At 46.3% G+C, this 25,023-nt stretch overlaps 1 protein-coding gene across 1 annotated transcript; it reads left to right on the top strand.

Moving 5' to 3' along the window:
- Nucleotides 1-4,139: 4,139 nt before the first annotated feature.
- On the top strand, nucleotides 4,140-24,672 carry LOC121291140 (nuclear factor 7, ovary-like). Its single transcript, XM_041212222.1, has 6 exons — nucleotides 4,140-4,710; nucleotides 7,031-7,126; nucleotides 7,218-7,451; nucleotides 22,061-22,083; nucleotides 22,172-22,287; nucleotides 23,898-24,672. Exons 1-6 carry the CDS (start codon nucleotides 4,198-4,200, stop codon nucleotides 24,449-24,451), a joined length of 1,536 nt encoding a protein of 511 aa, XP_041068156.1. The 5' UTR covers nucleotides 4,140-4,197; the 3' UTR covers nucleotides 24,452-24,672.
- Nucleotides 24,673-25,023: the final 351 nt, after the last annotated feature.

Genomic DNA, 25,023 nt, shown 5'->3' with positions numbered 1-25,023 from the left:
CCGTCCCTCCTTTGTGTCCCTGACTGATTGTCTCACTCCCTGTCTGTGAGGTTGCTGTTCATGCTTTGTTCTGTAACTGTATCAAACCAACAAGTGAATTAGGAGCAGGAGAGGCCATTCGGCCCCTCGATCCTGCTCCACCAATCAATACGATCGTGGCTGATCGGACTGTAACCACAACCCCACATTCCTGCTGACCCCCAATAACCTTTCACCCCCCCATCCCTTGTTCATCAAGAATTTATCTTGCACAACCTTAACCATATTCAAAGACTCTGCTTCCACCGCCTGTTGAGGAAGTTAGTCCCAAAGACTCACCACCCTCTGAGAGAAAATTTCACCTCATTTCCGTTTTAAATGGACGACCCCCTTATTTTTAACCAGTGACCCCCTAGTTCCAGATTCTCCCTCAAGGGGAAACATCTTCTCCACCTCCACCCTGTCAACACCCCTCAGGATCTGGTAAACCTTCTCTGAACTGCTTCCAATGCATTACATCTTTCCTTGAATATGTTGACCCAAACTGTACACAATACTCCAGATGTGGTCTCACTGGTGCCCTGTGTAACTGAAGCAGAACCTCCTGACTTTTGTATTCAATTCCCCTCACAATAAACGTTAACATTCTATTCGCTTTCCTCTTTACCGACTGTACCTGCAAACTAACCTTTTGTGATTCATGCACAAGGACACCCAGATCCCTCTGAATCTCAGAACACTGCAATCTCTCACCATTTAGATGAGGTACTCAAGACCATTGGTAGTGTTTACGATATTCTAAAGGTTCAGCAAGACCAGTCACTGCTGGCTGAAGCCAAGATATTATCCCTCTGCTGTCTGCAGGTACAGAATAGAGATGAACAGAGCTGCTTCAGCTCCCCCGGTCTTTCTCTCAGAAAGGACTTTTTGAACAGCCTCAGCTGTATCAACACATAGAGGGAGGCAAGAATCTGATTCAGCTCCATCTTTCACCCCGAACGGCACTGATTATCTTCCCCGTGAGTGGTCCCCAAGCAGGGTCAGTGGATTTTGAAGAAAGGTATCTGCACCTCCGATGGCCTGGAGATTTCAACTCTACACCACTGTGACTTGGGCCTGGAGATTTCAGCTCCACACCACTGCGAACTCAAGAAACACAAACACTGTTTGAAAGGACATTAAATCATTGGAATCACCCTTCACTGAGGAGACAAGGAGAAGGATTTATTCCCATCTCTATTACCCACTCGCTATGCTCACCGGGTTGTAGCTATGGTTGGGCCACTGTCTCTGAAGTATCGGACTGCTTATCTAACATCCAATCCTGGCTGAGCAGGAATTTCCTGCTAATTATTCCCCTGGGTAACCAACTCTACTCCCTTATCTCCAGCACCAGCCCACCACTGCCAAAGGCTGACCAGGTCACTCTCCACATCAGGGTCAGACTTGTCCTTGCAAGGAGCTTGCAAACTGACATTGCAGCCACCACGAAGACAGCCTCTTCCCACCTCCCTAACATCGCCCGACTTCAGCCTGTCTCAGCTCATCGGCTGCTGAAACCCTCATTCCTGCTTCTGTTACCTGAAGACTCGACTATTCCAACACCCTGGGCTGGTCTCCAACAATCTACTCTGTAAACTGGAAGTCATCCAAAGTGTTGACCCTGTGTGTGAATTCACACCAAGTCCTGTACCACATTCACCCCCTCTGCTCACTGAGCTGCACTGGCTCGCAGTCAAACAATCACTCACTTTGTAAACAATCAGGTTTCTTTCAAAACCCACATCATCTTGCCCCTCTCTATCTCTAACCTCCTCCAACCCCTAGGAGGAGAGACAGAGACAGAACAAGGTGGGTGGGGAGAGAGAGAGAGAAATAGAGAGAGAGAAATAGAGAGAAATAGAGGGAGAAATAGAGAGAGAGAGAAATAGAGAGAGAGAGAAATAGAGAGAGAAATAGAGGGATTGAGAAAGAGAGAGAAAGAGAGAGAAATAGAGAGAGAAAGAGAGAGAAACAGACAGAGAAAGAGAGAGAGAGAAAGAGAGAGAGAGAGAAAGAGAGAGAGAGAGAAAGAGAGAAGAGAAAGAGAGTGAAAGAGAGAGAGAGTGAAAGAGAGAGAGAAATAGAGAGAGAGCGCGAAAGAGAGAGCGAAAGAGAGAGAGAGAGAAATAGAGAGAGAGAAATAGAGAGAGAGAGAAATAGAGAGAGAGAGAAATAGAGAGAGAGAGAAATAGAGAGAGCAAAAGAGAGAGAGAAATAGAGAGAAAATGAGTGATAGGGAGAGAGAGAGAAAGAAAGAGCTATAGAGAGAGAGAGTGATAGAGAGATAGAGAGAGAGTGATAGAGAGAGAGATAGAGAGCGATAGAGAGAGAGAGACAGAGAGAGCGATAGAGAGAGAGAGAGACAGAGAGAGCGAAAGAGAGAGAAATAGAGAGGGAGAGAAATAGAGAGAGAGAAATAGAGAGAGAGAGAGAAATAGAGAGAGACAGAGAAATAGAGAGAGAGAGAGAAATAGAGACAGAGCGAAAGAGAGCGAGAGAAAGAGTGCGAGAGAAAGAGAGAGAGAGAAAGAGAGAGAGGGAGAAATAGAGAGAGAGAGATAGAGAGAGAGAAAGAAAGAGAAATAGAGAGAGAGAAATAGAGAGAAAAAGAGAGAGAGAAAAAGAGAGAGAAATAGGGAGAGAAATAGAGAGAGATAGAAATAAAGAGAGAAATAGAGAGAGAGAGAAAGAGAGAGAGAAGTAGAGAGAGAGAAATAGAGAGAGAGCGAAAGAGAGAGAGAAATAGAGAGAGAGCAAAAGAGAGAGAGAGAGAGAAATAGAGAGAGAGAGAAATAGAGAAATAGAGAGAGAGAGAAATAGAGAGAGAGAGAAATAGAGAGAAAAATATAAAGAGAGAGAGCGATTGAGAAAAAGAGAGAGAAATAGAGAGAGAGCGATAGAAAGAGCGATAGAGAGAGAGCGATAGAGAGTGATAGAGAGAAAGAGAGAGAGTGATAGAGAGAAAGAGTGATAGAGAGAAATAGAGAGAGAGAAAGAGAGAGAGAGAAATAGAGAGAGAGAAATAGAGAGAGCGATAGAGAGAGAGTTAGAGAGAGAGATCGATAGTGATAGAGAGAGAGCGATAGAGAGAGACAGAGAGAGCGATAGAGAGAGAGATAGAGAGAAAGAGCGATAGAGAGAGCGATAGAGAGCGATAGAGAGGGAAATAGAGAGAGAGACAGAGAGCGATAGAGAGAGAGAGAAAGAGAGAGAGAGAAATAGAGAGAAATAGAGAGACAGACAGAGAGAGCGATAGAGAGAGAGAGAGAGACAGAGACAGAGAGAGCGATAGAGAGAAATAGAGAGTGAGAGAGAGCAATAGAGAGAGAGAGAGAAAGAGAGAGAGAGAGAAATAGAGAGATAGAGAGAGACAGAGACAGAGAGCGATAGAGAGAGATAGAGAGAGAGACAGAGACAGAGAGAGCGATAGAGAGAAATAGAGAGTGAGAGAGACAGAGAGAGCGATAGAGAGAGAGATAGAGAGAGACAGAGAGAGCGATAGAGAGAGATAGAGAGAGAGACAGAGACAGAGAGAGCGATAGACAGAAAGCTGCCTTTGCAGTCGGGGAGAGAGTTCACACTGTCTCACACCCCAGTAGAAGTGAGCTGTGTTATTGTTCAGAAACCCTTTGTGCAGATCCAGCCTCTCTGGGGAAGGCTGTAAACCGGGCAGAGAGCGACTGAGTCCATGTCGGATGTTTCACTGAGAGTCCCTGTCTCTGGGTCCAACTTGACAAGTCGCTGTGCAGTTCTGCTTGGACAGTGCAGGGTGTCGGTCCACACAGCGGCTTTGGTCAGGCTGTCTCTCTCTCCCTCTCTCTCTCTCTCTCATCACTGCTTCCACACTCATACCTTCCGCCAGGTAGGCGCTCTGCACCACACAAGGGGGGAGGTTAACCCGCCCTTTCCCTTTCCCTGACCCTCTGACTGAGTCCGGACACAACCACACCGCCAATTCCTGCCTCCTCTGTCAATCTAACAGTGCAAACAGTTCAGTCACTCAGGCGGTGCAGACTCTGGCTGACAGACATCCAGCTTCAGAAACAACATCTCAGACCTCGGAATTTTTTAGGTAATGAGATTTTTTTTTTTTAAAAAAAAAACAATCACGGATCCTGACTGGGAAGGGCTGCTCTGGAGAAATTGGAAACGTCTGATACCCACTTGTGCCTGTGGATGGACTCTGTGCACTCACAGCCCAGCAGCAGCTTCCCCCCTGCTTTACACAGTTTAGCCAGAACAGAAAGCGAAAGCGCTTCGAATGAGGAAGCGATGGCATCCAGAGCAGAGAGTCTAACTGAGGAGTTGGTTTGCCCCATTTGTCTGCATTTGTTCGGAGAGCCGGTAACTCTGGAGTGTGGACACAACTTCTGCCGCTCCTGCCTCACCCAGAGTTGGGGAGAAAAGAGCTCCGGGCGACTCTGTCCCCAATGTAGGCAGGAACTTGCTGACACCAGACTCAGGATCAACAGGGCCCTGGGGAATCTGGCCGAGAAGGTTCGGCAGCAGAAGCTGAAGGAGGACGAGGAGGGCTTTAATCTTCACTGTGAGGAACATCAGGAAGAGTTGAAGCTCTTCTGTGAAACGGACAGGAGGCTGATCTGTGTGAGCTGTCTTGTGGCCCCAGCCGGTCTGGGTCACAAGAGCCACAATTTCATGAGCACAGAGCAAGCTGCCCAGCTCTACAGGGTGAGGTATATCCTGGCTGGGGGTGAGAAAGAACCCCCCCTCCCCCCCCACCTCTCTATCAGATCCTTCCGACATGCCAGGAGTCTCACCCCCTCTGCACATTGCCCTCGAGGTGGCTGTGGTGGGGAAGAGACCATTGTTCACCTCCTTGTGGATTGTGCCTTTGCAGAGAAGGTCTGGAGAGAGATGCAGTGGTTTCTGTCAAGGTTCATCCCGAGTAGTTCTGGGACACAGGACTCTGTGCTCTACGGGCTGTTCTCAGGGACACACACCCAGACAAACATCAACTGCAGCTGGAGGATCATCAACTCGGTGAAAGACGCTCTCTGGTCTGCCCGAAACTTGTTGGTCTTCCAGCGCAAAGAGTTGTCCCTGACCGAGTGTTGCAGACTGGCACATTCCAAGGTCCAGGACTATGTGCTGAGGGACACACTAAAGCTTGGGGCAGCCACTGCAAAGGCCCAATGGGGAAGGGCCGCTGTCTAAGACCTTTCTGTCACAGTGCATCGAGGGACTGGGAACCACAAACCTCCCCAGACAGCAGGCTCGACATGGAATGAGTATTGTAAATTTCACCTGTAATTGTAAGTGCAGTGGATATGAAATTGGCGGAAACATAGGAAGCAGAGAGTAATGGTCAATGGGTGTTTATTGGGCTGGAGGAAGGTTTGTGGAGTTCCCCAGGGGTCGGTATTGGGACTCTTGCTTTTCCTGATCTATATTAATGATCTGGATCTTGGTGTGCAGGGGACAATTTCACAGTTTGTGGATGATAAGAAGCTTGGGAGTGTTGTGAACAGTGAGGAGGACGGTGTGGAACTTCAATAGGACATAGACAAGTTGGTGCAGTGGGCAGATAGGGGGCAGATGAAGTTCAGTGTGGAGAAGTGTGAGGGGATGCATTTTGATAGGAAGAACATGGACAGACAATATAAAATAAGGGGTGAAATTTTGAAGGGGGTGCAGGAGCAGAAAGACCTGGGTGTATATGTGCATTGATCATTGAAGGTGGCAGGACAGGTGGAGAGAGCAGTTAATAAAACATATAGTATCCTGGGCTTTATTAATAGGGGCATAGAGTTCAAGAGCAGGGAGGTTATGCTGAATGTATATAAGATACTTGTTAGACCTTAGCTGGATTATTGTGTACAGTTCTGGGCACCACATTATAGGAAGGATGTGAACACATTGGAGAGAGTGCAGAAGAGCTTTACGAGAGTGGTTCCAGGGATGAGAAACTTCAGCTATGAGGATAGATTGGAGAGATTGGGACTCTTCTCCTTGGAGAGAAGAAGCTGAGAGGGGATTTGATAGAGATGTTCAAAATTATGAGGGGGCTGGACAGAGTAGATAGGGAGAAGCTGTTCTCAATCGTAAAAGGATCAAGAACGAGAGGGCACAGATTTAAAGTGATTTGCAAAGGAAGCAAATGTGAGGTGAGAAAAAAATCTTTTTCCCACAAAGAGTGGCTCAGGTCTGGAATGCGCTGCCTGGAAGTGTGGTGGAGGCAGGTTCAATCGAGGCATTCAAGAGGACGTTGTTTCTATTCAAATAATCATCTAATGTGCAGGGGTACGGGGAAAAGACAGGGCAATGGCACATGGTCAGAATGCTCATTTGGAGAGCTGGTACAGACACAATGGGCCCGAACTTTTAAACATTCATTCACAGGATGTGGGTGTCGCTGGCCTGGCCCAGCATTTATTGCCCATCCCTAATTGCCCCTTGAGAAGGGGGTGGTGAGCTGTCTTCTTGAGCCGCTGCAGTCTACGTGGTGTAGGTACACCCACAGTGCTGTTAGGGAGGGAGTTCCAGGATTTTGTCCCTGTGGTGTAGGTACACCCACAGTGCTGTTAGGGAGGGAGTTCCAGGATTTTGTCCGTGTGATGTAGGTACACCCACAGTGCTGTTAGGGAGGGAGTTCCAGGATTTTGACCCAGCGACAGTGAAGGAACGGCGATATATTTCCAAGTCCGGATGGTGAGTGACTTGGAGGGAAATTTCCAGATGTTGGGGTTCCCATCTATCTGCTTCCCTCCCTTCATGAACCCGGTGGTTTTTTACAACAATCGATGATGGTTGTCACAGTCACCATGACTGAGGCAAGCGTTCGATTCCAGATTTATTAATTGAATTTACATTCCTCCAGCTCCTGTGGTGGGATTTGAACCTGTGTCCCCAGAGCATTAGTCTGTTAGCCAAATGGTGTTCAAGCAGAAGAGTTTTTGAGAAAAGCCATGGGTGTCTACAACCTCCATCACACCCTTTGCTCGACCATCCCTTTTTCAATTACAAACTGAATGAACTTTCCTCCTTCTAGGTGAAGTTGAAATCAACTCTGAAAAATGCTAAATTCAGAAGAGCCTCATCTCTGGACCTACAACAGCTGCAAGAGGAGCAGATTTCCCAAGTCAGGGTAAGGCCTGCTGATTTTCCCAGCATCCCCGGGTTAGCTTTGTTCCCATCGTCGCCAGACATTCAATACGTCTCCCCTTTCCTTTGGGTAGGAACAGTCGGAGAGCTTGCAGGGACACATCAGGTCCGAGTTCATTAAGATGCATCAGCTCCTCGCTGAGATGGAGGAGCGCTTACTCCAGAATCTCAAAGAACAAGAGGCAGATGCACTGCAAGCAATGAAGGAAAGCCTGGAGAGAGTGCAGCGGGACCTAGATCGCATGGAGGGCGAGATAGTGAACTTTGAGAGACAGATGGAGGAAGGAGATGCAGTCAGGTTTCTGAAGGTGAGGATTGCTGCATTTATTATATAACTACACAAGAGCTAGCTCGTTCTATGCACATTCAAACGGCATGGTCCAAATCCCTTCATACCTTCTCCCTTCTCACCTGGAATATTGACAACGTTTCTATCTCGATCAGGAAAATTGGAAATAAATCCCACAGCCTCCAAATTCACTGGAAGCAATGATCCTCAACTCCCTGGTGCATCATTTAATCCTATAATGGCACTTTGTTTTAAACCCCTTAACTACCTGAAACAGTCCATTTCAACCACTTTATCCCATCATTTCATAACTGTATCCGACAGCTCCTATCTGGAGATTTGGACAAATTCACATTTTCCCACGTTATTCTCCATCTGCCAACTACTCACTTCACCTGTCCATACCCATGTGGCCGTTTGTGGTACAGAACTAGAGTATTGTTGAGAAAAGAGACTTACTGTTGAACCTTTTACTCGTCAGCATGGATTCTCGAGAATGCCAATTGTAAAGGGAACAACAATTTATACTGCTTGAGAGGAGAATGCTGATTGGTTGGCAAGTGGACTCTGAACTGGTAGAGGCATTGCCATGGAGAATGCACCAGGGAATAGTTAACTGCCAAGTTCTTGTTTAAATTCAAACCAGGCAGATCGACATTTATTGACCAAGTCATTGCCATGGGGGATGAACCAGGGAATGGCTGACCCCAAGCTTTTGTTTAGTTGTAAAAAGCACAATGCGTGGACTTGCTTCTCTGCCTGTGAGAGTCAGGGCCCTGTGTGTGAATATATGTGGCTTCTAGCAGGGGGTAAGTGAGCCACACTGAGCTGGACTGATACGCCGACAACCAACTTCAGATTCATTCTTAGCACAATCAGGATTGTTCAGCAAGTGCTGTCCAATCGCAGAATCATATCTAATGTTGAACACAGTGTTTTGAGTTTTGTAAGCACGGGCTGGTTGTGTACGGTCTGTACCTTGCCCGTTGTGAACAGCGGCTGGGACCTGCTGTTTGATACAATCTGCCAATCGGCCTACATACCCAGCAACACACTGGCACTGAAATTCATACACCACATTACTCATTTGTGTGATAGACAGAGCATCTTTATGGCTTGACAGCAGCATCCTGTTAGTGGCCAATACCCACTCGTGTTGCTACTGCAGCGTGAATCAGCTGGTTTTCTCTTTATTCATTCATGGGATGTGGACATCGCTGGCTGGGCCCCCACATTTATTGCCCATCCCTAACTTCCCTTGTTCAGAGGCCATTGCTGTGAGTCTGGAGTCACATGTAGGCCAGACCGGGTAAGGAGGGCAGATTTCCCTCCCTAAAGGGGATTAGTGACCCAGATGGGTTTTTACAACAATCGACAAAGGTTCATGGTCATCATCAGAATTTTAATTCCAGATTGTTATTGAACTCGGGTCCCTGGAGCGTTACCCTGGGTCTCGGATTACTGGTCCAGCGGCAGTACCAGTACACCATCGCTGCCTCCCCCTTCACCTGTTGCTGACATTTTGAAGATTCTTTGCCCTTCCAGGGTAATCTGAGGTAGACTGGACACTTTTCAGGGCCACGAGTGACAAAGCCTGATCATGAATTTGTATGATATACAGCATGAATGACCTGGTCAAGGTAGCCATTATCCCACAGGATGTCTTTGATGTGCCTATTTCAGCATCAAACTTGTATGGTGAGCGAACAGCTCAGGCCCTATTTTAACCCTATGGGACCAATCATATAGTGTGTGGAACTGTGAGAATCCCAGCGTGTGTAATAACCAGTGAAGGTAGACTTGCAGTAAACCATGATAGAGAATCCCCTGGCTGATTTCTCAACCAGTACGTCAAGGAAGGGGAGGTCATTTGACTGCTCCATTTCAAAGGTGAATTTGAGTGCAGGATGAGCTATGACCTTGGGTCTAATCGGTAGGTGTCATTCCATCAAGACATGCTTCTGATGGAACCCAACAAAGATGTTTGCGAGAGTTGGGCCTAGAGGGGATCCCACGGCAACACTATCTACTTGGACACATGCGATACTGTTCAAACTGAACTCAACTGTGAGAGTGGCCGAGTTTATAAGCTCAGCGAGTATTGATTCATGCAATGGTGGTGGGTCTAGATCACCCTGATATAGAGCTGCAGCGCTAATAGCTATAGCTTCCTTAAGTGGAATATTGGTGAATAGCTTAGCAATGTCAAGTGAGCACATGGACACAGCACTGCTGTTGATATGTAAATCCTGTGTGGCCTTCACAAATGTGGAGGAATCCTTCACCGTGTATGTGGAATACTTGCTCAGAACTGATTGTAACAACTCAACCAACCATTTGGCCAATTCACTTTGTGCAGAACCGGTTATAGATAAGGCAGAGTGTAAAGGGACATCACTATTGTGTGATAAAAGCAAAAAACTGCGGAAGCTGGAAATCCAAAACAAAAACAGAAGCAGAAATACCTGGAAAAACTCAGCAGGTCTGGCAGCATTGGCGGAGAGGAACAGTTAACGTTTCGAGTCCTCATGACCCTTCAACAGAACTAAGTAAAAATAGGGAAGGGGTGAAATATAAGCTGGTTTAAGGTGGGGGGTGGTGGGAGGGTGGTTTGTTGGGACAAGCAGCCAGTGATAGGTGGAGATAACCAAAAGATGTCACAGACAAAAGAACAAAGAGGTGTTGAAGGTGGTGATATTATCTAAAGGAATGTGCTAATTAAGAATACAAGACAGGACAGATAAGGTACAGATAGCCCTAGTGGGGGTGGGGGTAGAAATAAACAATGGATGGAAATACATTTAAAAATAATGGAAATAGGAGGAAAAAGAAAAAATATATAAATTATTGGAAAAAACAGAAGGAAGGGGGAAGAAACAGAAAGGGGGTGGGGATGGGGGAGGGAGTTCAAGATCTAAAATTGTTGAACTCAATATTCAGTCCGGAAGGCTGTAAAGTCCCTAGTCGGAAGATGAGGTGTTGTTCCTCCAGTTTGCTTTGGGCTTCACTGGAACAATGCAGCAAGCCAAGGACGGACATGTGGGCAAGAGAGCAGGGTGGAGTGTTAAAATGGCAAGCGACAGGGAGGTTTGGGTCATTCTTGCGGACAGACCGCAGGTGTTCTGCAAAGCGGTCGCCCAGTTTACGTTTGGTCTCTCCAATTTAGAGGAGACCACATTGGGAGCAACGAATGCAGTAGACTAAGTTGGGGGAAATGCAAGTGAAATGTTGCTTCACTTGAAAGGAGTGTTTGGGCCCTTGGACGGTGAGGAGAGAGGAAGTGAAGGGGCAGGTGTTTCATCTTCTGCGGTTGCATGGGGAGGTGCCATAGGAGGGGGTTGGGGAGTAGGGGGTGATGGAGGAGTGGACCAGGGTGTCCCGGAGGGAGCGATCCCTACGGAATGCCGATAGGGGGGGGTGAAGGGAAGATGTGTTTGGTGGTGGCATCATGCTGGAGTTGGCGGAAAAGGCGGAGGATGATCCTTTGAATGCGGAGGCTGGTGGGGTGATAAGTGAGGACAAGGGGGACCCTACCTTTGGGCAGGAGTCCTCTCCCCATTCAATGGATCCTTTTACCCACCTCCAATATTCTCCCTCCACCTGGACCCCTCTCTCTGGATTCTTACCTTCTCTTGATCTTTTCATTGAGAACTGTCGGCGCGACATTAGTCATCTCAATTTCTCTGCTCCTCTCACTCATTCTAACCTGTCTCTCTCTGAACTTACTGCACTCCATTCTCTCAAGTCCAGCCCTGACATTGTCATCAAACCTGCTGACAAGGGTGGTGCTGTTGTTGTCTGGCGCACTGACCTCTACCTCGCGGAGGCTGAGCGTTAACTCGCAGACACTTCCTCCTACCTCTCCCTGGACCATGACCCCACCACTGAACATCAAGCCATTGTTTCCAGGACTGTCACTGACCTCATCTCCTCTGGGGATCTCCCTCCCACAGCTTCCAACCTGATAGTCGCCCAACCTCGGACAGCCCGCTTCTATCTCCTACCCAAAATCCACAAACAGGACTGTCCCAGTAGACCGATCGTGTCAGCTTGCTCCTGCCCCATGGAACTCATTTCTCGTTATCTTGATTCCCTTCTCTCTCCCCTTGTCCAGTCCCTTCCCACCTACATCCGTGATTCCTCTGACACGTCACATCAACAATTTCCAGTTCCCTGGCCCCTACCGCTTCCTCTTCACCATGGACGTCCAATCCCTCTACACCTCCATCCCCCACCAGGATGGTCTGAGGGCCCTTAGCTTCTTCCTCGAACAGAGGCCCGAACAATCCCCATCCACCACTACTCTCCTCCGTCTGGCTGAACTTGTTCACGCTGAACAATTTCTCCTTCAACTCCTCTCACTTCCTCCAAATAAAAGGTGTGGCTATTGGTACCTGCATGGGCCCCAGCTATGCCTGTCTCTTTATGGGGTATGTGGAACATTCCTTGTTCCAGTCCTACTCCGGCCCCCTTCCACAACTCTTTCTCCGGTACATCGATGATTACTTCGGTGCCGCTTCATGCTCTCGTCAGGACTTGGAAAAATTTATTAATTTTGCTTCCAATCTTCACCCCTCCATCATCTTCACGTGGTCCATCTCTGATACTTCCCTTCCCTTCCTTGACCTCTCTGTCTCAATCTCTGGTGATAGACTGTCCACCAATATCCATTACAAACCCACCGACTCCCACAGCTATCTCGACTACAGCTCCTCACACGCCGCTTCCTGTAAGGACTCCATCCCATTCTCTCAGTTCCCTCGCCTCCGTCGCATCTGTTCCGATGATGCTACCTTCAAAAACAGTTCCTCTGACATGTCCTCCTCCTTCCTTAACTGAGGTTTTCCACCCACGGTCGTTGACAGGGCCCTCAACCGTGTCCGGCCTATCTCCCGCGCATCCGCCCTCACGCCTTCTCCTCCCTCCCAGAAACATGATAGGGTCCCCCTTGTCCTCACTTATCACCCCACCAGCCTCCGCATTCAAAGGATCATCCTCCGCCATTTCCGCCAACTCCAGCATGATGCCACCACCAAACACATCTTCCCTTCACCCCCCTTAGCGACATTCCGTAGGGATCGTTCCCTCCGGGACACCCTGGTCCACTCCTCCATCACCCCCTACTCCTCAACCCCCTCCTATGGCACCTCCCCATGCCCACGCAAAAGATGTAACACCTGTCCCTTCACTTCGTCTCTCCTCACCGTCCAAGGGCCCAAACACTCCTTTCAAGTGAAGCAGCATTTCACTTGCATTTCCCCCAACTTAGTCTACTGCATTCGTTGCTCCCAATGCGGTCTCCTCTACATTGGAGAGACCAAACGTAAACTGGGCGACCGCTTTGCAGAACACCTGCGGTCTGTCCGCAAGAATGACCCAAACCTCCCTGTCGCTTGCCATTTTAACACTCCACCCTGGTCTCTTGCCCACATGTCTGTCCTTGGCTTGCTGCATTGTTCCAGTGAAGCCCAACGCAAACTGGAGGAACAACACCTCATCTTCCAACTAGGGACTTTACAGCCTTCCGGACTGAATATTGAATTCAACAACTTTAGGTCTTGAACTCCCTCCTCCATCCCCAACCCCCTTTCTGTTTCCCCCTTCCTTTTGTTTTTTCCAATAAATTATATAGATTTTTCTTTTCCCACCTATTTCCATTATTTTTTAATGTATTTCTACCCATTGTTTATTTCTACCTTTTAGTATTCCCCCACCCCCGCTAGAGCTATCTGTACCTTATCTGTCCTGTCTTCTACTCTTAATTAGCACATTCCTTTAGATAATATCACCAACTTCAACACCTCTTTGTTCTTTTGTCTGTGACATCTTTTGGTTATGTCCTCCTATCACCGGCTGCTTGTCCCAACAAACCCCCTGCTCCTCCCACACCCCCCCACCCCCCCCGCCACCAAAATCAGCTTATATTTCACCCCTTCCCTATTTTTACTTAGTTCTGTTGAAGGGTCATGAGGACTCGAAACGTTAACTGTGTACCTCTCCGCAGATGCTGCCAGACCTGCTGAGTTTTTCCATCACTATTGTGTGTCTTGGACAAGCTGTACATATATGGCACAGAGAGCCATGAGGGGCTAATCCTATCATATATACCACCCGGTAGCTCGTTACTCTGACACGAGTCTAGGAGATGGGTTGGGATCCCTACAGTTCCCTACACGACAAGATTAGCCTTACTATGGCCCAAGCTGAATGTGCAGTTCAATTCTGTTATGATCACTGCTATCTTGAAGCTCCTTCAGAATGATGCCATTAATTAATCCTGTCTCAGTAAACACTACCAGGTCTAGAATAACCTGCACTCTGGTTGGTGCTAGAACGTGCTGCTCTAAGACACTGTCCAGAAAACACTGCATGAACTCCTCTACCAGGCTACCTTTGATAAACTCATTCGTTTGACCTATATGTAGATTAAAATCCTCCATGAGGATTTTAGGGGGCTTATAAACAACTCCCACAAGTGACTTCTTACCTTTACTGTTTCTTATCTCAAACTAATTCTACATCTTGATCTTTAGAAGGTCAACTCTCACTATTGTATTGATGTCATTGTACCAGTAATCCAGGGGCCCAGGCCAACTCTCTGGAGACACCGGTTCAAATCCCACCACGGCAGCTGGTGGAATTTAAATTCAATTAATTGATGAAAATCTGGAATTGAAAGTGAGTCTCAGTGATGGTGACCATGAAACTGTCATTGATTCTCTTTAAAAATCCATCTGTTTCACAAAAGAAAATCTGCTGTCCTTACCCCGGTCTGGCCTACATGTGACTCCAGACCCAACCTTGTGCTCTTGCACAGCATTGAGCTGCTTGTGTTCAGGCTCAGCTTGGTTCACCTGTCACATCCTCACACTTGTCCTTCATCCTTCCTCATCCTGAGGGTGACCACATGATGACCAGCCTCTGTACTCTGCTGCCCTCATTGCCTGTCCACTGGAGATGCCGGTCGATGTTCTGATATCTGGGGGCACGTTCTCCAGGTGTTTCACCTCTTTCCCCAAACAGGCTGCTCCTGTTTGTATCACGTTCCCGATGGATGTCAGCTCCCTGGATATCACCACCTCAAACAAGTTCCTCTTAATACCAGTTTCTCGAGCACCCATTCGTTTGTCGGCCAGTCACCCTCTGAGTCCCTTCATTTTTATTCATTCATGGGATGTGGGTGTCGTTGGCTAGGCCAGTATTTATTGCCCATCCCTAATTGCCCTGTTCAGAGGGCCTTTAAGAGTCAACCACTTGTGGACCTGAAGCCACAGGTAAGGATGGCAGATTTTCTTACCAGGAAACGGTAAGATGATTGTTGTAAAAACCATGAGTGAACCAGATGAGTTTTTACCAATTGTTTCATGGTCATCGTCAGATCTTCAATTTCAGATTGTTCATTGAATTCAAATTCCACCATCTGCTGTGGTGGGATTTGAACTCTGGTCCCTAGAGCATTACCCTGGGTCTTGGGATTACTAGTCCAGTGACAATAACACTCCCCCTCCCCCTCCCTCTATGAGCCTCGTCACTCCTTCCCGGTGGTCCAGTTTCCACAGCTGTACATTGTCACACAGAGACTTTCATGAGATGAATTTTCATTGTAATTGAGATGCTGTGACTACTCCGAACCCTTTCTAAGTGAGTTCACAACACCACAGCCCTTGTTAAGTCCAGCCTGAAATTCTCTGGTGTTCTCTGTGTGTCCTGCGATGAGTGACCTGAGGTAGCAGAAGGTATCGACCTGTTCAAGCTGAACTCTGTTAATCAGAGCCTCAGCTTTGCCTGGTTGACACTGATCAGGGGACTGAATATCCGGTTAACTTGATCCACCAACTCAGAGACTCCTAGACGCTTACAGCACAGAAAGAGGCCATTCGGCCCATTATGTCTGTGACAGTCAACAAAGCTCTGACGACACTAATCCCATTTCCCATAGCCCTGGAGGCTATGGTAACACGAGTGAATATCTAAATACTTCTTAAATGTTATGAGAGTTTCTGATTCAACCACCCTTTCAGGCAGTGAGTTCCGGACTCCCACCTCCCTCTGGGTGAAAACATTTCTCCTCAACTCCCCTCTTAGCTTTCTACCCCTTACCTTAAATTTACGCCCCCTGGTTATTGACCCCTCTACTAATGGAAAAAGTACCTTCCTGTCCACCCTATCTATGTCCCTCATAATCTTATCCACCTCTTTCAGGTCCCTCTCAACCTTCTCTGCTTCAAGGAAAACACCCCCAGCCTATCCAATCTTTCCTCATATCTCAGACCCTCCAGCCCAGACAGCATCCTGGTGAATCTCCTCTGCACCCTCTCCAGTGCAATCACATAGACTCCTATAGCCCCTCCATTGAGATGTCAACAGCATATTGAAGATTCAAAACTAGCCGCCAGCCACCTATGTGTCCATCTCTCTTCCCGTTTCTGCTCGGATGTTGAATCAATACAATGAAGGGACTTGCCGCTGTCGAACACACTTTTTGACTCTGAACCATTCTGAGAGGGTGTTGGTAGCTCTGGCTGGTTTACGATGGAGCTTGGCAAACAAGCCTCACACTCACTGGCATTTAATTCTGTCCCACAAACCTTTTCCCATCACCACTTCACTACCCCCCCCCTCCCCCAACTTCTCATCAACGTCCCTTTGTTATTCTACATAATGGGATCTACTCCCTATCCTGATAGGGAAACCGTTGATCCAGACAGTGTGAAGGAGGATTACAGAGCAGAACCCAAACACTCTGGGAATCCAGCCTTGATTCCTCTGCTCGCTGCTTTCTCCCGTTGCAGTTAATCTTGAATCCCAGTGTGCAATCCAGCCCTAATTCCACAGGAGCCTGCATTTGTATAGCGCCTTTAACCTAGTAACATGCCCCAGGCCGCTTCAGACTACCGACTTTTAACCAGGGTGTGACACTGAACTGCATGATCACAGAATGGTTACAGCATGAAAGGAGGCCATTCAGCCTATCATATCTTCTCCGACTGTCTGACTGAGCAATGCAGCTAGTCCCATTCTCCCACCTTTTCTTCATACCCTGTGTCCACCACACGCCCAGGCAGAATTCTCCACGCCTCGACCAATCATGGTCCACTTGCCAACCAATCAGCACTCTCTTCACATGCAGTATAAATTGTTGTTTTCCTCTTGTGAAGTGGTCTGTTGACTGCAGGAGGACAAGCTTCAACATGTCTCTTTTATCATCAATCCTCATGTCCCAAGCTACCAAACGACTGTTTGGATACAGGTTGGGTGAGTCCTCCAGAGGGAGAATGTTAAAACGGAGCCATTATCGGATTGGGAGACAATCTAGCTGTGGGCGGAGAGGTGTGGTGGGTGCACTAGTCTTGGCTTGAGCTACAGACAGCAGAGTTCTGGGCGAGTTGAAGTTCAGGAAGGTGGGGAGTGATGAGGGAGTCCGGTCCGGAGGTAAAGACGGCATGGATGAAGGTTTCAGCAGCCGATGAGCTGAGGCCAGGCTGGAGATGGTCGGTGTTCTGGGGATTGAAGGAGGAAGTGGATATGAAGTCAGATAGAACCACAAGCTTGGGAAAGGCCTGAACTCACCTCAGATATTTGCCCTTGTGGAGAAATCTAGACTTGGGTGGTGGGGGGGAGCACTTTAAAAATAACAGGTCTCCCTTTGAAGACAGAGAAAAGTTTAAATGTTTTCTCTGAGAGTTGTGTGTGTTTGGAATGGTCTTCACTGGGAGCAGTGGGGGCTGGGTTACTCAAGGCTGAATCAGACAGTTTTGTGATAGACGAGGGAGTCAAGGGTTATGAAGGTGGAGATCAGTCCTGATCTTATTGAATGACGGAGCAGGCTCAAGGGGCTGAATGGCCTCCTCCTGCTCCTAAATCTTACATTCCGGTGTCCTAAACGATCGGCCCCTTATCCTGAGACGGAGACACCCCCCCACCGTGTTTTAGATTCTCCGACCAGGGGAAACAATCTCTCAGCATCCACCCCATCAAACCCCTTCAGAATCTTGTGTGTTTCAATGAGATCGTCTCTCATTCTTCTAAATTCCCGAGATTATAAACCCAATTTACTCAGCCCCTCGTCATCGGACAACCCCCTCATCCCAGGGGCCAACCTCGTGAATCTTCACTGTCCCACCCCCAGTGTAAGTCTATCCTTCCTTAAATGTGGAGACCAGAACTGCACACGGTATTCCAGATGTGGAGACCAGAACTGCACACAGTATTCCAGATGTGGTCTCCCCAAATCCCTGTACAACTGGAGTGAGACTTCATTATTCCTGTACTGCAATCTCCTTGTGACGAAGGACAACATGTCACTTGCCTTCCTAATTCCTGTACCTGCTTGTTAACGTTGGCTTCCTTGTTTGGGTCCATGCAAGTCCCTCTGAAAAGCAACATTTACAAAGTTACACATTTTAAAAACAAATATCCTGTTTGCCTATTCCTACAAGGAGATGAACCACCCGGCACTTGCCCACATTTCACTCTGCCACCTGTTTGAACGTTCACCTGAGCTGCCTGTCTCTGTCCAGCCTCTGTCTAGCCCACAGTTTACATAGTGATGAGACGTTGCTCTGCAGCAGACTGAGAGACCTCAGTTGGTCCAGATTTATTGCTGCTTTGAAAACATGAAGGTGCCAGAAACCGTTCAGCCTGTGAGGAAAATATAAAGATTTATACAATCCCTGTATGTGTGATAATATATAGATATGTGCAATTGCTGTGTGTGTGATAATATATAGTTATACATCCACTCGCTGTGTGTGTGATAATATATAGATATACATCCACTCCCTGTGTGTGTGATAATATATAGATATACATCCACTCGCTGTGTGTGTGATAATATATAGATATACATCCACTGCCTGTGTGTGTGATAATATATAGATATACACCCACTCCCTGTGTGTGTGATAATATATAGATATACATCCACTCCCTGTGTGTGTGATAATATATAGATATACATCCACTCGCTGTGTGTGTGATAATATATAGTTATACATCCACTCGCTGTGTGTGTGATAATATATAGATATACATCCACTCCCTGTGTGTGTGATAATATATAGATATACATCCACTCGCTGTGTGTGTGATAATATATAGATATACATCCACTGCCTGTGTGTGTGATAATATATAGATATACATCCGCTCGCTGTGTGTGCGATAATATATAGATATACATCCACTCCCTGTGTGTGTGATAATATATAGATATACATCCACTCGCTGTGTGTGTGATAATATATAGATATACATCCACTGCCTGTGTGTGATAATATATAGATATACATCCACTCGCTGTGTGTGTGATAATATATAGATATACATCCACTGCCTGTGTGTGTGATAATATATAAATATACACCCACTCCCTGTGTGTGTGATAATATATAGATATACATCCACTCCCTGTGTGTGTGATAATATATAGATATACATCCACTCGCTGTGTGTGTGATAATATATAGATATACATCCACTCCCTGTGTGTGTGATAATATATAGTTATACATCCACTCGCTGTGTGTGTGATAATATATAGATATACATCCACTGCCTGTGTGTGTGATAATATATAGATATACATCCACTGCCTGTGTGTGTGATAATATATAGATATACATCCACTGCCTGTGTGTGTGATAATATATAGATATACATCCACTCCCTGTGTGTGATAATATATAGATATACATCCACTCCCTGTGTGTGTGATAATATATAGATATATATGCACTGCCTGTGTGTGATAATATATAGATATACATCCACTCGCTGTGTGTGTGATAATATATAGATATATATGCACTGCCTGTGTGTGTGATAATATATAGATATACATCCACTGCCTGTGTGTGTGATAATATATAGATATACATCCACTCCCTGTGTGTGATAATATATAGATATACATCCACTCCCTGTGTGTGTGATAATATATAGATATATAGCACTCCCTGTGTGTGTGATAATATATAGATATACATCCACTCCCTGTGTGTGTGATAATATATAGATATATATGCACTGCCTGTATGTGTGATAATATATAGATATACATCCACTGACTGTGTGTGTGATAATATATAGATATACATCCACTCGCTGTGTGTGATAATATATAGATATACATCCACTCCCTCTGTCTGTGATAATATATAGTTATACATCCACTGCCTGTGTGTGTGATAATATATAGATATACATCCACTGACTGTGTGTGTGATAATATATAGATATACATCCACTCCCTCTGTCTGTGATAATATATAGATATACATCCACTGCCTGTGTGTGTGATAATATATAGATATACATCCACTCGCTGTGTGTGTGATAATATATAGATATACATCCACTGCCTGTGTGTGTGATAATATATAGATATACATCCACTCCCTCTGTCTGTGATAATATATAGTTATACGTCCACTGCCTGTGTGTGTGATAATATATAGATATACATCCACTGCCTGTGTGTGTGATAATATATAGATATACATCCACTGCCTGTGTGTGCGATAATATATAGATATACATCCACTCCCTGTGTGTGATAATATATAGATATACATCCACTCGCTGTGTGTGTGACAACATATAGATATACATCCACTGCCTGTGTGTGATAATATATAGATATACATCCACTCGCTGTGTGTGTGATAATATATAGATATACATACACTGCCTATGTGTGTGAAAATATATAGATATACATCCACTGCCTGTGTGATAATGTATAGATATACATCCACTGCCTGTGTGTGTGATAATATATAGATATACATCCACTGCCTGTGTGTGTGATAATATATAGATATGCATCCACTGCCTGTGTGTGTGATAATATAGAGATATATTCACTCCCTGTGTGATAATTTAGAGATATACATCCACTCCCTGTGTGTGATAATATATAGATATACATCCACTCCCTGTGTGTGATAATATATAGATATACATCCACTCCCTGTGTGTGATAATATATAGATATACATCCACTGCCTGTGTGTGATAATATATAGATATATTCACTCCCTGTGTGTGATAATATATATACATCCACTCCCTCTGTGATCATGTATAGATATACATCCACTCCCCGTGTGTAATAATATATAGATATACATCCACTCTCTGTGTGGTAATATATAGATATACACCCACTGCCTTTGTGTGATAATATATAGATGTATATTCACTCACTGTGTGTGTGATAATATATAGATATATTCACTCCCTGTGTGTGATAATATATAGATATACATCCACTCCCTGTGTGTGTGATAATGTATAGATATACATCCACTCCCTGTGTGTGATAATATATAGATATACATCCACTCCCTGTGTGTGATAATATATAGATATACATCCACTCCCTGTGTGTGATAATATATAGATATACATCCACTCCCTGTGTGTGTGATAATGTATAGATATACACCCGCTCCCTGTGTGTGTGATAATATATAGATGTACATTCACTCACTGTGTGTGTGATAATATATAGATATATTCATTCCCTGTGTGTGTGATAATATATAGATATACATCCACTCCCTGTGTGTGATAATATATAGATATACATCCACTGTCTGTGTGTGATAATATATAGATATACATCCACTCCCTGTGTGTGTTAATATATAGATATACATCCACTGCCTGTGTGTGATAATATATAGATATACATCCACTCCCTGTGTGTGATAATATATAGATATACATCCACTCCCTGTGTGTGCTAATATATAGATATACATCCACTCCCTGTGTGTGTGTTAATATATAGATATACATCCACTCCCTGTGTGTGTGATAATATATAGATATACATCCACTCCCTTGTGTGTGTGATAATATATAGATATACATCCACTCCCTGTGTGTGATAATATATAGATGTACATCCACTCCCTGTGTGTGTGTTAATATATAGATATACATCCACTCCCTGTGTGTGTGATAATATATAGATATACATCCACTCCCTGTGTGTGTGATAATATATAGATATACATCCACTCCCTTGTGTGTGTGATAATATATAGATATACATCCACTCCCTTGTGTGTGTGATACTATATAGATATACATCCACTCCCTGTGTGTGATAATATATAGATATACATCCACTCCCTGTGTGTGTGTTAATATATAGATATACATCCACTCTGTCTGTGATAATATTTAGATATACATCCACTGCCTGGGCCATTTGATTACTTGTCCAGTGACACTATCACACACACCCACATCTCCCCTTTTTGTCCTGGGCTGTCCATCCACTGATACGGTTGATTTACGTTATACTTGGTGACCTCTTACAACAGCTCACAGAGCCATGGAGTCATCAGGGTTCGGAAGGTGGCCATTCAGCCCATTACGTTGGTGCTGGCTTTCTGTAAAGCAATGGAGTGCGTCCCATTCCCTCCCCTCGGTCCCTGTATCCCTCTGAGTCTATTTCCTCAAGCCCCTGCTTAGTTTGCTTTTGAAACCCCTGCTTGTCTCTGCGTTCTCTCCCTCCTGGGCTGCCAGTTGCACTGTGCGCTGCTGAATTCGGAATATTTCCTCACTGACCCTCGCCTGTGACCTGAGAATTGTGTTTCTACTTTATTTCAGATGGCTGTGTCCAGGGACAGAAGGTAGGACCTGCTTGTGACTTGGCTTTGTATTTACTGAAATTCAGTTCAGGGGGAGTTCTAGAGTTTTTGGACTGTTTCATGTTTTCAGAATCAGTGAAGAGGAAATTGAGCTTCCATTTGTGAGCGTGAACCTGCCGATTGGAAAATTCAAGGGGCCCGGACTGTACACAGAGTGGAAAGGAATGATAGAGAGCCTTAGCCCAGGTGAGGAGTGTTTAGAGTCCAGATGTTGGTGTTTGAAATCAGCATCTTCCTCTGGATGGAGGATGGTTTGCTGCCAATCTGCTTCGTTGGGTTCTGAGACTGTCACTTGTCCAAAGTGTGACGTGCAGACTCTGCCCTGTGTGACTTCCCAGATTTCCAATCCTCTCTGGAAGTCGATCCCATTGACTGGTTTGTCATTCCTGACCTTATCCTGCTCCGTGGGCGGTGTTCAGCTGGATCTAATTGATTCCCATGTAGACTCTTTATTTCCAAGAAGGTACCAACTTAACCATGAAGTTCACCTGCCAGTTCCGTGCCCATTCCTCATGTTTCTTAACCTCTTCCTGTATTTTGTATTAATCCTCCGCTGGATTAACAACCTCCCCCGCCTCCCTGTCCCCCACCCCTCAGCAGCCAATTTGCTGTGGACCACAGTTATACTTTCCAAATCCCGGTTGTTTATGTAAATGGTGAATGGCCATAGCACAGTGAGACCCCAGCACCAGCTCTTGTGGGACATCCACAGCCCAGTCTAAGTCACCACCTTTCCCTGTGTCCCCTCCTCTGGATCTAGCCTCCTACCGAATCTGCTACCTGTTCCCTGACTCAACATGGCCTGACCTTAGTCACTAATCCGCGGTGTGTTGGCTTATTGAGGAAGCTTTATGGCCTGTGACATTAGCCTTATCTGCTCCTTCCCTTTGTTCTTGAAATAATGCAATGAGGGTGTTCGCACGGATCCCAGCCGATCACAGTGAAGCACCTTCAGTTACTCCGTGTGTTTCACTTAAATCTTGGAGCTGAGGTTCATGAACTCGCTTGTTGTTTATTCCAGATTTATTAAGTGAATTCAAAACCTCCCAGCTGTCCAAGCTGCGGTTTGACCCCGTGACCCCTGAGGCCTGGGGAGGCTCTGATTCCTCCTCCAGTGACATTCCCGCCAACATCTCCCAGGTTCCCCAGGCCTTGCTCCACAATGACCTTAATGACCGGCTGATTCTGCTGCCAACGATATTTGTAAGTGTGTGATCGGCCCACACTTCACATTGTTATTCATCTTAGTGTCTACCATCCACCTGGACTAGTCTCTCATCCTCTCTCAGCCTCCCTGGATTATCCATTCGCTCCTTTTTAAAAATCTGGTCACGGGCTGTGGGTGTCACTGGCTGGGCCAACGTTTATTACCCATCCCTCATTGCCCCTGTTCAGAGGGCGTTTAAGAGTCAACCACATCGCTGTGGGTCTGGAGTCACATGTAGGCCAGACCAGGTAAGGACAGCAGATTTCCTTCCCTAAAGGGCATTAGTGAGCCAGATTTTTAATTCCAGATTTTTACTGAATTCAGATTCCACCATCTGCCGTGATGGGATTGAATCTGGGTCCCCAGAGCATCACCCTTGCTCTCTAGGCCAGTGACAATCCCAGTACACCTCCCCCTGACTCAAACACTCTCTTTCTCAGTCGCAGTCTCACTGATAAACATTGAGACACAGCAAAGTCAGTCAATAATATCGAGCAGGGCAGAGCATTTAACAGTAAAGTTACTGAGTTTGATTAACTCACAGTAAGGATTCAAACTGCTGACTGTGTGTTATTTTGACTTGCCGCAGCTCCAGCCTCTCTGACCCTGGACCCGGACACAGCCCACCCCCTGCTCGTTGTATGTGAGGACCGGACCAGAGTGACCCTCGGAGATAATTGGCAGCTTCTCCCTAACACCCCGGAGAGGTTTGACCGCTGGCTCTGTGTCCTGGCATCGGAGGGATTCATGTCGGGGAGGCACTACTGGGAGGTGGAGGTGGGGGACAAGATTTCTTGGGAGTTGGGCGTAGCCCTGGAGTCAGTCAACAGGAAGGTGGCGCTGCGCCTGGGGCCAGAGACCGGCTATTGGACTGTGTGTCTGCTGCCCGGCAGCTCCTATGTTGCCGGCACTTCCCCCTCAAGGACTCCCCTCGCCCTGACGGTGAACCCCCGGAAGGTTGGGGTTTACCTGGACTACGAGGGGGGCCAGGTGTCGTTTTACAACGCAGACACCATGTCCCATCTCCACACGTTCAGCCACACTTTCACCGAGAAGATCTTTCCCTTCTTCTGTCCGGCCTGGGATTACGGTGGGAAGAATTCTCTGGCCCTGACACTCTGTCCAGTTAAAGGTCACTGTTAATAGAGGGGCTCCTTCCATAGAAACTGGTGGTTTCTGATTCTCTTATTTCCAGCCTGCCCTCGTGCAATAAATACGCAGCGTGTAAATGCGTTACAAACTCTTCAGAGGAGGTTCACCTCGGCAATGGGTGGGTTGTCTTATGAGGGAAGGTTGGACAGGTTAGACTTGTATCTACTGGAGTTTAGAAGAGTAAGAGGCAACTTGATTGAAACATATAAAATCCTGAGGGGTCCTGACAGGGGGGGATGTGGAGAGAATGTTTCCTCTTGTGGAAGAATCTATAACGAAGGGGCCAATGTTTAAAGATAAGGGGTCATCCATTTAAAACAGAGATGGGGAGAAATGTTTCACTCAGATGGTTGAGTCTTTGGAACTCTCTTCCTGAACAGGCGGCGGGAGCAGAGTCTGTGAATATTTTTAAGGCCGAGCTGGGTAGATTCTTGATGAACAAGTGGGTGAAAGGTTATCGGGGGTGGGTGGGATGCAGGTTTGAGGATACAGTCCGATCAGCCACGATCGTATTGAATGGTGGAGCAGGCCCGAGGGGCCGAGTGGCCTCTCCTGCTCCTAAT

Source organism: Carcharodon carcharias, chromosome 19 (assembly GCF_017639515.1).
Source record: "Carcharodon carcharias isolate sCarCar2 chromosome 19, sCarCar2.pri, whole genome shotgun sequence".
Lineage (NCBI taxonomy): Eukaryota > Metazoa > Chordata > Chondrichthyes > Lamniformes > Lamnidae > Carcharodon > Carcharodon carcharias.
This window is presented reverse-complemented; position numbering and strand designations above follow the sequence as displayed.